Here is a 12,682-nt window from a genome sequence, read left to right as displayed (position 1 = left end):
GGTAATCTTACTGATCAACAGTTTCATTGTAATTCATTGATTTTTTTTCTGCCATCGCAGCGCAGGTTGCCCACCCGTGTGTGCGTAGCAGATTTCCGTTACCGCGATAACTTGTGAACGAAGGGATTTTGACCAAACTTGGTACAAATTTGTACTGTGGTGCAAAGATTTCCATGTGACCTTTAATGGAGATCAAACGTAGCAGAGGGTCAACATCCAACGTGAGCGGAGGCATATGCATGGACGCATTCACATCAAATTATATTTTCTTTATAATTTCACATTGTATATTCATTTCAAATTCATTCAAATTATATTTCACAAGTTTTTAAATTTGCATTAAATTGCTGGAATGAACAAATGGAACCTTTTTTTATAGGGAATACCGAAACGCTTCAGGTTTCACCACATTAAAAAAAAAAAAACTTGCCGTCCTTTCGACTACCACCAGCTGCATGTTTTAATCTACCCCAGGATTATTTATTGTTGCTTTGCAGGTTTGGCCCCTTCCAGTTCTCTGCTCACCCCCTCCCTGCCATCTGTGGCTGTGAGCCCAGCAAAGCTACAAGCCGCCACGGCCTTGGCTCAAGTCGCTAATGACATTTCACCGGTTGTTCCACCCCCCACAGTGGTGAGAACTTTACTTCACTCCGTTTATGAGCACACTTCCTGTAGTACCTCTATCGATGCTCTTTTACCCCTAATACCATATCATCTTCAAAACACTCCCTGCCGAAGACCTAACAGGTAGGGAAGACAATGGAATTGTTCCTTGAACATACAGAAGCACAGATGTTGTTGGTGAATACAGCTCTCATCAACACACCATAGCCAGCCGGTGGGGGGAGGAGGATGGAGTATATTAAAGGACTCGCCGTGTTAAATGGGGAAGCACTTTTGACCACTGCCTTTCACTCTTCTTACTTTGCCATCTGGTGTCACTCCCTCACACCCACCCGTTACTGAAGTCCTCTTGTTTTTCTTCGGGAAGAGTCCTCAAGACCTTAACACCTTGTGTTATTAGTTTCATGAAACAGGGCCATGCTCCTTGATTCGTAATGTTATTGAGTGAATCAGGCTCAAACTACTTGGTGGAAATTTTGACTGGGGTTTGAGTCGGAGGATGGAGGTGGTGGATGAGGTTGTTATTACCATACAAATTCCTTTGGCCACCCCTGTTTTAAAAAGATTGTAAACTTTTTAATGACAAATGTTTTCTTTCTTATGCCGCTGCTGTTGTTCATGCCTGTATTCGCAATTTGTTTGTCACTTTTTTATCCTTTCTCTTTATTAGCAATATATTGTAGACTTGAAACACCGAACAGGAGCATTGAGTGATCTTTTTTTTTTACCGATGCATGCAGAAGGTAGAGCCTATGGACACTTCTTCTCCACCAAAGCCACCACCACCAAAAAAGGAGGCGGCTCCTTGGTTTGATGTGGGCATCTTCAAGGGTACCAACACTGTTGTAACAAACTATCACTTGCCACCCGAGGACAGTGGTAACACACAGGTGTGCTTGAGCAGCGTGTGTGATGTTATCACTGGGATGTGGAAGCCTCATTGCGGGGCCTTATTTCCCTGCCATTTATAATTGTTTTTTTTGTTTGTTTTTGTGGAAGGATGGTGAAAGTGGCACCGTGCCCGATCTCAGCACACTTAAGCAACAAGCCTTGCTGCCCGGCACAGCATACAAGTTCAGAATAGCAGCTATCAATGCACTGGGCCGTGGATCATTCTCAGAGATTTCTGCTTTCAAAACGTGTCTCCCAGGCTTCCCCGGCGCCCCATCTGCAATCAAGATCAGCAAGGTGAGGACATTCCTTCTGCTGTACTGTGGCGGTGAGTTACCAAGTGGGAATTTCTCCTGTTTGTCTTTTGGAAATATGTTACACTCTATCTCAACGTGTTCGTGTTCCTTGATGTACAGAACATCGGAATTTATATCAGTCGTACCCTTGATTTCATTGCCAAAGGCTTGAATTTTTACCCTCGCCAGAGGAGAGGGTATTGCATTTGAGTCCGTTTGTCTGTTTGTCCGCACAGAATAAATATGATTTTCTCTGCAACTGTTGGTACGATTGATAGGAAATTTTAACCATAGGTGTGCTTCCTGTATAATTTTTAATGATAAGTATGGCGTCATAGGTCGTGGTACAGGCACCATCTTGGAAAAACCGAAAAACTTTGCACCCTTATATCTCTGAAAGCACTGCATCGAAAAAAATTGACAATGCTCATTGTAAAGAACTCTCCATGGGGAATAACATATGTTAATGATGTCATAGGTTCTCCATTATGACGTCATAAGTTGACAAGTACAAAATCTCATCTGAACAAGATGAAATTTATTGAGCGTCATCTATGGATAAATTGGTGGAGAAAAAAAAAATGGAGTCATCGGTCACGTGGTTGGCCACCATATTTGTTTTAACACAAAAGCCTTAAACGCCACTAAAAACACGTCCTGGGGAGGGTCTGCAATCTGATTACTCTTTCTTGTTTGTTTTTTTCTTTTCTTTTAAGATCGAACTTTGCACTAAGTCTATCATAGTTAAATTTATTATTCTCAACAAATTTTCAGAATGCATCATTTGCCAGTTTAGACTTTACCATCAAATATACCTGTCTGCTATGTAGGAGATGGGGCTGAAGTTGTAGATGAGGGATGAGAAAATTCATTTATTAAACTATACTTCATGTTGTAGCAATTCTTAACTCAAACGGCACTCGGAAGAGCAAAAAAACTTGGCCAGGCTGAACAGTTCACGTTCTGTATCCCACTGATACAAAACAACATGTCGAATCTGCATCCAGATCTTCACCAAAAACTAATCAATTTGTCCTTGTTACAGACTCAACCTGTCCACCAAATTTTGTCTGAATAAGGCCCTAACTTTTTGCGATATCCTGCTCACAGACAAACGAGTGAAAACATAATGTCCATCTACCTGGAGGTAATAAATGTTGACATATGGTGCTGTGCCCACGTTTCATCATTTTTAAACCTTGCCTTTTCCGTGGCTTTATGCCTAACTGGAATTAGGAGGCTTTTGTTTTTTTTAACGCTCTACAAACAGTATATGTTGGGTGTAGGGTGTTGGGTCTATAAACAGTCACAACTCTGACTGTGAGAAATAAGATTCTGTGGGCTTTCATGTGTCTTTCACTGAGGAGAGGCTTTTTTATTTTCAATAAATTTGCAAAACTTTCTAAAATCATGTTTTCTCTTTGTCATTATGGGGTATTGAGTGTCGATTGATGAGGGAAAAAATGAATTTAAACGATTTCAGCATAAGGCTGCAACATAACAAAACGTGAAAAAAGTGAAGGAGTCTGAATACTTTCTTAATGCACTGTATATAAGGTCCAACATTTGACAGTGCATGTCAGAGCAGAAACTCTGCCATGATGTCCAATAACTCAGACATAGAATGATGAGGAGGTATATATCTGGAGAAGGGTATAAAACCTTTTCTAGAGTGTTGAAAGTTCCCAAGAGCACAGTGAGCTCCATCATTAGGAAATGGAAAGAATATGGAACTACCCTGACTCTTCCTAGAGCTGGCCATCCGACCAAACTGGGCAAGAAGGACTTTGGTCAGGGAGGTGACCAAGAACCCAATGACAACTCTGACAAAACTACAGTTATCTAGGCTTCATGGGAGAACCTGCCAGAAGGAAGCCACTCCTGAGGGAAAAAAAAAAAAAGCATATGACAGCACACCTGGCGTTTGCAAAAAGGCATGTGAAAGACTTAGAAAGCATGAGGCAAAATATTCTGTGGTCTGATGAGACCAAAATTGATCACTTTGGCTTGAATGCAAAGCGCTACGTTTTGTAGAAACCGTGCACAGCTCATCACCAATCCAACAGCATCCCGACCATGGAGCATGGTGGTTGCAGCATCATGCTATGGGGATGCTTTTCAGCAGCAAGGACTGGGAGACTTGCAAGTGCAGAGGGAACAATGAATGGAGCCAAATACAGGCAAATCCTTGAGGAGAACCTGCTTCCGAGTGCAAAAGACCTTCGACTGTGTCAAAGATTTACGTTCCTACATGACTCCAAGCATATAATAAAAACAACACTGGAATGGCTTCAAAACAAGAATATGAAAGTCTTCAAGTGGCCCAGCCAAAGCCCAGACTTGAATCCCATTGATAATCTGTGGAAAGACTTGAAGATTGCTGTTCACCAACACTCCCCATCCGACTTGACAAAGCTTGAGCAAATCTACAGGGAGGAATGGTAGAAACTCCTAAAATCCAGATGTGCAAAAGTGATGTTGACACACCCAAGAAAATTTGAAGATGTAATCTCTGCCAAAGGTGCTTCTACGAAGTATTGACTCTGGGTTGAATACATATGTAAATTAGATATTTCTGTGTTGCCTTTTTAATTATTTTGTAAAAAAAAAAATGGGAAAAAATCCACTTTTACATTATGGGATATTTATTGCGTGTGCATCAGTGATAAAAAAAAAAAATCTCACTTTAACCCATTTTTAACTCAACTGGACTATGTCCAGCTGAGTTTTTGTTGACACCCAGTGTCCGTCGTCTGTCTGTCTGTCTGTCGTCTGTAAACAATTCGACGTCTACGCTCTAAAAGTCACAAATATTGATGAAATTTGATGAAACTTGTTATGCAGCATCTTTAAGACATAAACTAGTTTGGGATTGCATTTGGGCGTTGCACGCCCAAAAATGGGCGCGGCAGGGTGGCCATATTGAAAAATCAATTTTTTAGTTTTGCTTTTCATGCTTCTCATTGTAGTTTTACTTTTCATGCCTCACTTACAACTCAATTTTTTCTAGTTTCCTGTTTAAACATGAGATACCTTCAACGTTACTGTACCTCCTTAGCACATATAAACTATATAGTTTGTGGTTCTATTATGCATATTCTAACCATATTGATATAGACCAGTTGAGTTCAGGTTCCCTGGAACCTCTAGTTAATTCAGGCTGTAATGCAACAAAATGTGAATAAAGTCAAGCGGTGTGAATACTTTCTGAATGCACTGTATACACACCATAAAGCAGTGAAATGCTCAAGAGTAAGATTGAACAAGAAAATTAAGGGGAAAAAAATTTCCGTCAGGTGGGTGACGTGCACATACGACTTGAATGAAAACAAAATCCTCAGGATGCGTTTCTCTTAACCTTTATTTACTTTCACAGTCCTTATAAGCCTTATGTCCAAATTATGAGTCATCGTTCATATGCAGCGCCAGGCTGCGGGTTAGCATCAGCCTTTGCAGGGGTGCAGCTGTGCTGCTGATGCAGTGCCCCCTATCGTTTACAGAAGGAGTTTGTAGTTTGGTCAGAATACCGGCAGAAACTCGCTTGCTCTTCACGAAGGACATCGTGAGATGTTTAACGTCCACCAACTAATGCTGGCAGACGGGACGTCAAGTTTAACATCCATCTGAGAGACGGGACACACATTGAAGCCTCTCCCTGCCTGTGAAACATCAGCATGATGGTTTTAGCCGAGTTGAGATTTGAACTGAGGCTGGACTGCTCAGTCGATTGTGCGTTCCTCTAGTCAAGGTTATCCTGCAGAGCCACCCCAAAGTAATCACTCACAATACTGCTTTTACTATGATTAGAGTTGGGGAGGGGGGGGATGGACTGTAAGCCACTTGCACAGAGCAAGGTGGTTCATTTCATCGAACTGCAGTAATGACAAAGCTATGGAATCACCACTGAGACTTTTCTGAATCAAACTAAGTGACCAATTTCAATACAACAACAACAACATGCATTTTAAAGGCCATTTTCCCTACTAGAGAGGGGGTTAGCCTTGCGGTCCCCATGACAATCTTCTCCATTTTGCCCTATTTTCTGCATCTCTCCTTGTTAACCCCCTTGCCCGCATTTCTTCTTCGACCATCTTTAGCCAAGTCTTTCTCGGTCTTCCCCGTCCTCTACTTCCTTCTACATTCATTTCCATCACTCTTCTCAACCAGTCACTTTCATCCTTCCTCAACACATGACCAAACCATCTCAACCTGTTCCTCTTCACAGCATCAATCACAGGCTCTATTCCCATCATCTTTCGCAATTCATCATTTGTCCTCCTCTCTCAACGATACTCCGCACATCCGTCGAACCATTCGCATTTCCACCCTTTCCAACCTTCGTTGCTGCTCTACGTTCATTACCCATGTCTCGCTCCCATAAGTCATAACACTTCTCACACATGCAGCATACACCTTTCCCTTCAGCTTCAACGACACTCCCCTCATCATCAGCACGCCACTCAGTTCCCGAAACTTCTTCCATGCACATCTCACTCTAGCAACCGTTGCCGAGTCTGATCCACCTTCTCCATTCAGCATGTCTCCGAGGTAGCAAAATGTTTTCACACCTTCCAGCTTCATGCCGTCTCCAAGATCCAACTCAACATTTCCTCCATCTGCAGCTCCCTCTGTGCACACCTTACATTTGAATGTAGCTTCCACACTGGTTAATGACCCTCTCAGACCACCACATTTTTGATGAACCCACTCAGCCCACATTGTACATTGAATGGAGTTCACTCCGACACCCTTCCTACACACAGCACAGGGCCACTTCCCAGTTCTTTCCACCTCACCACATGCTTTACCACTTGCCATCACCTTCGTCTTTCCGATATTCACCTTCAGACCTTTTGTCTCCATACATTCCTTCCACTTATTCATCTTTTCCTTCAGTCCATCCATACTTTCCGCAATCAACACCAGATCATCTGCATACAACAACTCCCACGGGAAACCCTCCTTTACGTTCTGAGCCAGCACCTCCATCACAGCTACAAATAGTAGTGGACTTAGTACCGACCCCTGATGCACTCCCACCTTCACCTCAAACTCACCACTGTTCCCGTCCTTCGTCCTTACAGCTGTGCATTCTCTTTTGTCCATTGCCATCACGACTCTGATCAACCATGCCTCCACTCCTAACTTCCTCAATGCCCATGTCAATACTTTGTGTGGAACCCTATCGAATGCTTTCTCCAGATCAACAAACCCAAGAAACAAATTCTTCCTCTTCTCCATGTACTTCTCCTGCAACTGCCTCACAATGAAAAGCGCGTCTGTCGTTCCTCTTCCTGGCATAAATCCAAACTGCATTTCGTCGATCTTCACTTTCTTCCTTATCCTCCTCTCCAACACCCTTTCCAATACCTTCATTCCATGCTCCAATAACTTTATCGCTCGGTGCGAGCCACACTCCAGAGGGTCACCTTTCCCCTTGTATAGAGGGACGAGGGTACTCAGTTCCCAATCCACTGGAATGTGGCCTTCTTTCACCACCAGATTACAGATCTCTGTCATTCTCTTCACACCCCAACTTCCTGCTGCCTTCAACATATCTCCCACAACTCCCGTCGGCCCTCCCGCTTTTCCACTCTTTATTGCTTTTATCGCTTCCTCAACTTCCTTCTCAGTTATCTTCTCTGCCGGTCCTAAAACTGGGTTACTCTCTATGTTGCCATCCCATTCATTCTCTGTATTCAACAGCATTTCCATATATCTTTTCCACCTTCCTTTAATTCCATCTGGGTCGACAACGATTTGTCCCACTTCATCCTTCAAGCAACTCACCCCCATCACATCACACCTCTCTTTCGCTATCTGCTTTGCAATCCTGAATACTGCTTTCTGACGCACTTCCGAATATCCAAGCGTTCTCCGAACATTTTCCTACATGCCTCCTGCGCCTTTGCTACCTCTTTCTTTGCAGCCTTCCTGGCTGCCTTATAACTTTCATGCTCTGCTGTTTCTGCTCCCGTACCCTTTGCCTTCTGCCACTCCTTGAACTTCTTTCTCTTCTCGTCAATCCTCTTTCCAACTTCATCATCCCACCACCATGTTTCCGAGTGCCTCGGTGTACTTTTGTCCATCCACATACCTCACCAACGGCTCACCTCACCTCACCAACGGCTCACCACATACCTCACCAATGTCTCCATTGACATCCAACCACTTTCAAGCTCAACCACATCATCCTCTACCCTACTCAGCCTCTCTTTTAATGCCTCCCTTACTGTCACCTCTTTCAACCTCCACACCTTCATTCTCGGTTGGTACTTCACCCGCCGAGCTCTCCTCGCACATTTCACCCTTATGTCGCAGACAACCAAGTGGTGCTGTGAAACAGCCTCCTCCCCCGGGATCACCTTTGTGTCCCGGAGGTGCCCCCTATCTCGCCTACGCACCATCAGGTAGTCAACGGTTGTCGTCGTGGACGAATTTCAATCCTGGACATATATTATGTGAAAGCTTGGGGTGTCACACCTATTCATATGAAGTGTAGGGATGGGCCACCCCTTTTGTTGTTGTTGTTGTTGTTGTTGTTGTTGTTTAACCAATGCATGGATTTAATTATTGCTTGTATTGTATCTTGCATCATGGCATTTCTATTCTTATGTATGCATTTATTTTGTTTTATCCATTGCCACCGACAAAGACCCCGGAGGGAGCACAGCTGACGTGGGAACCTCCGGCACTCAAATCGGGCCAGATCCTGGAGTACGCAGTGTATCTGGCAGTGAAACGCACAACGGGGGCTGGAACGGCAACAGACACAAAACCACCGGCTTTGAACCAACTGGCTTTCGCTCGCGTCTACTGTGGCCCGGAGCCATCGTGCCTCGTCACCAACTCTAGCCTCGCTGGAGCCCACGTTGATACCACAACGAAGCCGGCCATCATTTTCCGTATCGCAGCACGCAACGAGAAGGGATATGGGCCAGCTACGCAAGTCCGGTGGCTGCAAGGTCGGTACACACTCTACTTTCCCGCAATTGTGCATTGTACTTTCCTTTCTTCTGTTGTTTATCATTGGGTTTTGGAATCGCCGCCTAAGATTAACACCACCTGAAGTTGATTTTGGTAAGTTACGCTTGACTAACCTGCAATCAAAAAACCATTGAGTCACTCTTGGCCTACTGTTTGATTCTATCCTTTCACCCTCCGCACAGACTCGAGCAAAGACAGCCAAGCAGGGAAGAGTGCAGCGAAGCGCCCAGTCATGGGCCTTGACAGGTGAGCACGTTTTTCCTTTAATTATGCCTCTGCCGACAAAGTCGCTGGAGGCAATGTTTTCAGGTTGTCCGTGATCCAGTGCCTTCAGAAAGTATTCACACCCATTGACTTTTTTCACATTTTGTTGTGCTACAGCCGAAATTTAAATGGATTAAATTGAAATTTTTTTGCCACTGATCCACATGTAGTACACCATAATGTCGGTGGAATGTTTTTTAAAAGAAATTTTTACAAAATCATTCAAATTAAATACAGAACAAGAATGGCACTCGGTAGAGCGCATACCTCTGCAAGATTGAACAGTTTGTTTTGAATCCCACTGATAGGCCGGATCAGGATTCGGACCTGAACCAAATCTAATCGGCTTGTTCTTGTCACCGAACCAACTCGTCGACCAAGTTTAGTCATAACTCGTCCATAACTTTTTTAAATATCATGTTAAATGTCACTTTTCGCCCGATCCCTCAATGGTGAAGAATCACTTAAAAATAAAATAATTCTCGTATCCGAATCCATATTCAGATCTTCACCGAAGTCGAATCGATTCGTCCTTGTAACACACCCAATCGGTCCACCAAGTTTTGTCCAAATCCGTCCATAACTTTTTGAGATATCGTGCTATGTATCGGTTTTAGCCCTATTACTCAATGGTGAAGAATCACTCATAAATTAAATAATTCTCACATCCGAATCCATGTTCAGATCTTCACCAAAATCTAATTGGTTAGTCCTTGTCACACACCCAACCGGTCCACCAAGTTTCGTCCAAATCTGTCCACAACTTTTTGAGATATCCTGCTATACAGTCATGGCCGAACATTTTGGCACCCTTGCACTTTTTTCAAATAATGCACTATTTCTTCCAGAAAATTGTTGAAATGAAAAAATATTTTGGTATACACATGTATTTCTTTGGCTTGCAGTGGAACAAAACAAAAAAAAGCTGAAATAATTACGAAATCTTAGCTCATTCCACACAGAAATCCGAAAATGGCCCATCCCCTCCCTTACCTCAAATGGCTACACAGCTGACTCCGCACGTGAAAAAGCTGAATGCCTCAACTCTGTGTTTGCCTCTAAATCTTGTGTCCCAAACCCATCCCTCTCTGTACCCACCATACCCAGTCGTACCCTGCTGCTCCTGGACTCCGTGTCCTTTCCTCCTGACAAGGTGGAAAAGTTTCTGTCAACCCTCGACTCTGATTCTGCAACTGGACCCGACGGCATCAGCCCACGGGTCCTAAAATCCTGCTCTGCTGCTCTATCTCACCCTCTCTCTGTTCTCTTCACCCTCTCTTTTGCTCAAGGTCAACTGCCATCTGCTTGGAAATCAGCCAACATCACCGCTTTGCACAAAAAAGGTGCAAAAACAGATCCTAGCAACTACAGACCAATCAGCCTTCTCCCAATTATCAGCAAAGTCATGGAATCCATCATTGCTTCGGATATGAAATCTTTCCTCTTCTCCAATGGCTTGATCTCTGATCATCAATTTGGTTTCAGACCAGGTCACTCTACTCTGGACATGCTGCTTCTGCTGTCTCAACAATGGATGGAGGTCCTCAATGCCAAACAGGAAATTAGAGCTGTCTCCCTCGACATATCACGTGCCTTCGACACGGTCTGGCACCCCGCTCTGCTCACCAAACTCTCCTCCTTTGGTATCCATGGAAATCTCCACGCATGGCTGGCGGACTTCCTCTCTAGTCGTCGTCAACGTGTGGCCCTGAATGGGTTTCTCTCATCTCCTCTTCCTGTTCAGGCTGGAGTTCCCCAAGGCAGTGTTCTGGGCCCCGTGCTTTTTCTGGTCTTCATCAATGATCTCTCTGACTCTCTCGAAAATCCTCTCTATCTCTTTGCTGATGACTCCACTCTCTGCCGCTCCATTCCTCTTCCCTCAGATCAGCAGTCTGCTGCCTCCTCACTCTCTGAAGACCTGGACAAAATCACAGACTGGTCAAACAAGTGGAACATGTCTTTCAATCCTGACAAATCTCACACTCTTACTATGTCTCTCCGAAAAGATCGACTGGACAACCCTCCCATCTACTTTCTCAACAATCCTCTCCAAGAAGTTCTGTCGCTCAAGATTTTGGGTCTCACTATCTGCCATGATCTTTCTTGGGAAAACCACATTTCCAAGCTGGCCTCCAAAGCCAGTCGCCGACTGGGCATCCTCCGTCGTGCGAAGTCCTTCCTCGGCACACCTGAGCTCCTCACCACATACAAGGCTTTCATCCGCAGCTCAATGGAATACTGTTCTCCCCTATGGGCCGGTGCTCCTGCCTCACACCTAGCTCGGCTTCACGCTGTTGAAACCAAAGCTTTCAGAATTATTGGAATCTCCCGCGATGAAGCTATCTCTGAGGGCCTTTCACTCACTCACCGCAGGCAGGTAGGTGGTCTTTCTGTCTTCTACCGACTCCTCTCCGGCCTTGCACCCCCAGCTCTCTCTGTGCTCTGTCCCCCAAATATTCCTACAGGTAGCACAAGATCTGCCAGCAACCCTCTGATGGTTAAACTGCCGAAATCTCGGCTGTCCGCTCACCTTCACTCTTTCATTCCTCTTTTCTCCCGCCTCTGGAACAAACTACCTCACTCCCTTCAATCCCACTCCTCCCTCCAGGTCTTTAAAACAGCTGTTCACCACCATCTCTTATCTTCCCCCATCCAAAACCTTGATCTTTTCTACCCCCGCTAATTCACCCCAGATCCACCTTGTTTGAAATTCCAACTTCTTTCCTGGAAGTCCTGGCAGTGTCCATATGTTTTATACCTCTCCCACTGCCCCCTTGCCACGCCCCCCCCCCCCCCCCCCCAAAGCCCTCGCCCTCTCTCAGATCTCTCCATGTCTCCATGTCTCTCAGTCCCTGCTCTCAAATGTTGTGTTTGTGTCCTTCCCCATCTTGTCTACCGCTCCCTATGTTTTATGTGTCGGTTTGTCTTTCTGTGTGATTAATGTTCGCTCTTTCACGAGCCTCGATCTTGTATACAAAAAAAAAAAAAAAAAAAAAAAAAAAAAAAAAAAAAAAAAAAAAAAAAAAAAAAAAAAACACAATATTATTGGCGCCTTTCAGAAGTTGTAAGAAATAATTAGGTTTCAAGCAGGTGAGTCTCCTTTACTGTGGAATTGAACTGCTTATGGTGAGTTGCAGGTGCCTGCAATATAAAATCACAAATTCAACCAGTTTGTATGGGGAAAAGGAGTCATTCTGCTGATTTGTCACTGTGTACCGCAATGAGCATGGATAAAAAGAAAACCAGAGAATTGTCTGAGGTCAGACACAAGATTGTAGCCAAGCATGGACAATCTCAAGGCTACAAGTCCATCTCCAGAGACCTTGATGTTCCTGTGTCCACCGTACACAATGGTATCAGGAAGTTTAAGGCTCATGGCACTGTAGCCAACCCCTCTGAACGTTGCCGCAAGAGAAAACTTGATCGAAGATTGCAGCGAAGGATTGTTTGATGGTCGAGAAAGCACCTCAATCAGCTGCCAAACAGATTCAAGCTGACCTTCAGACACAAGGTTCGACAGTTACAACTCGTACCATCCGTCGCCAACTCAATGAAAGGGGGTTCTACGCAATGAAAGGGGGTTCTATGGTAGGAGACCCAAGAGGACCCCTCTGCGAGAC

The 12,682-nt window shown here is 44.4% G+C and overlaps 1 protein-coding gene across 8 annotated transcripts in view; it reads left to right on the top strand.

Moving 5' to 3' along the window:
• The window catches only part of HCFC1 (host cell factor C1), a 120,707-nt gene that overhangs the window by 91,457 nt on the left and 16,568 nt on the right, over positions 1–12,682 (top strand). For all 8 annotated transcript variants that reach the window (XM_078769910.1, XM_078769911.1, XM_078769909.1 and 5 more), the window contains 5 exons: positions 498–631; positions 1,365–1,514; positions 1,624–1,812; positions 8,467–8,776; positions 8,981–9,044. In XM_078769910.1, coding sequence (XP_078626036.1) covers positions 498–631; positions 1,365–1,514; positions 1,624–1,812; positions 8,467–8,776; positions 8,981–9,044 — 847 coding nt within the window. The remainder of the gene's footprint in view (positions 1–497; positions 632–1,364; positions 1,515–1,623; positions 1,813–8,466; positions 8,777–8,980; positions 9,045–12,682) is intronic.

Source organism: Myxine glutinosa, chromosome 1 (genome assembly GCF_964187855.1).
Source record: "Myxine glutinosa chromosome 1, kmMyxGlut1.1, whole genome shotgun sequence".
Classification (NCBI taxonomy): Eukaryota; Metazoa; Chordata; class Myxini; order Myxiniformes; family Myxinidae; genus Myxine; species Myxine glutinosa.
The sequence above is the reverse complement of the archived record's forward strand: the minus strand, read 5'-3'. Positions and strand labels throughout refer to the sequence as shown.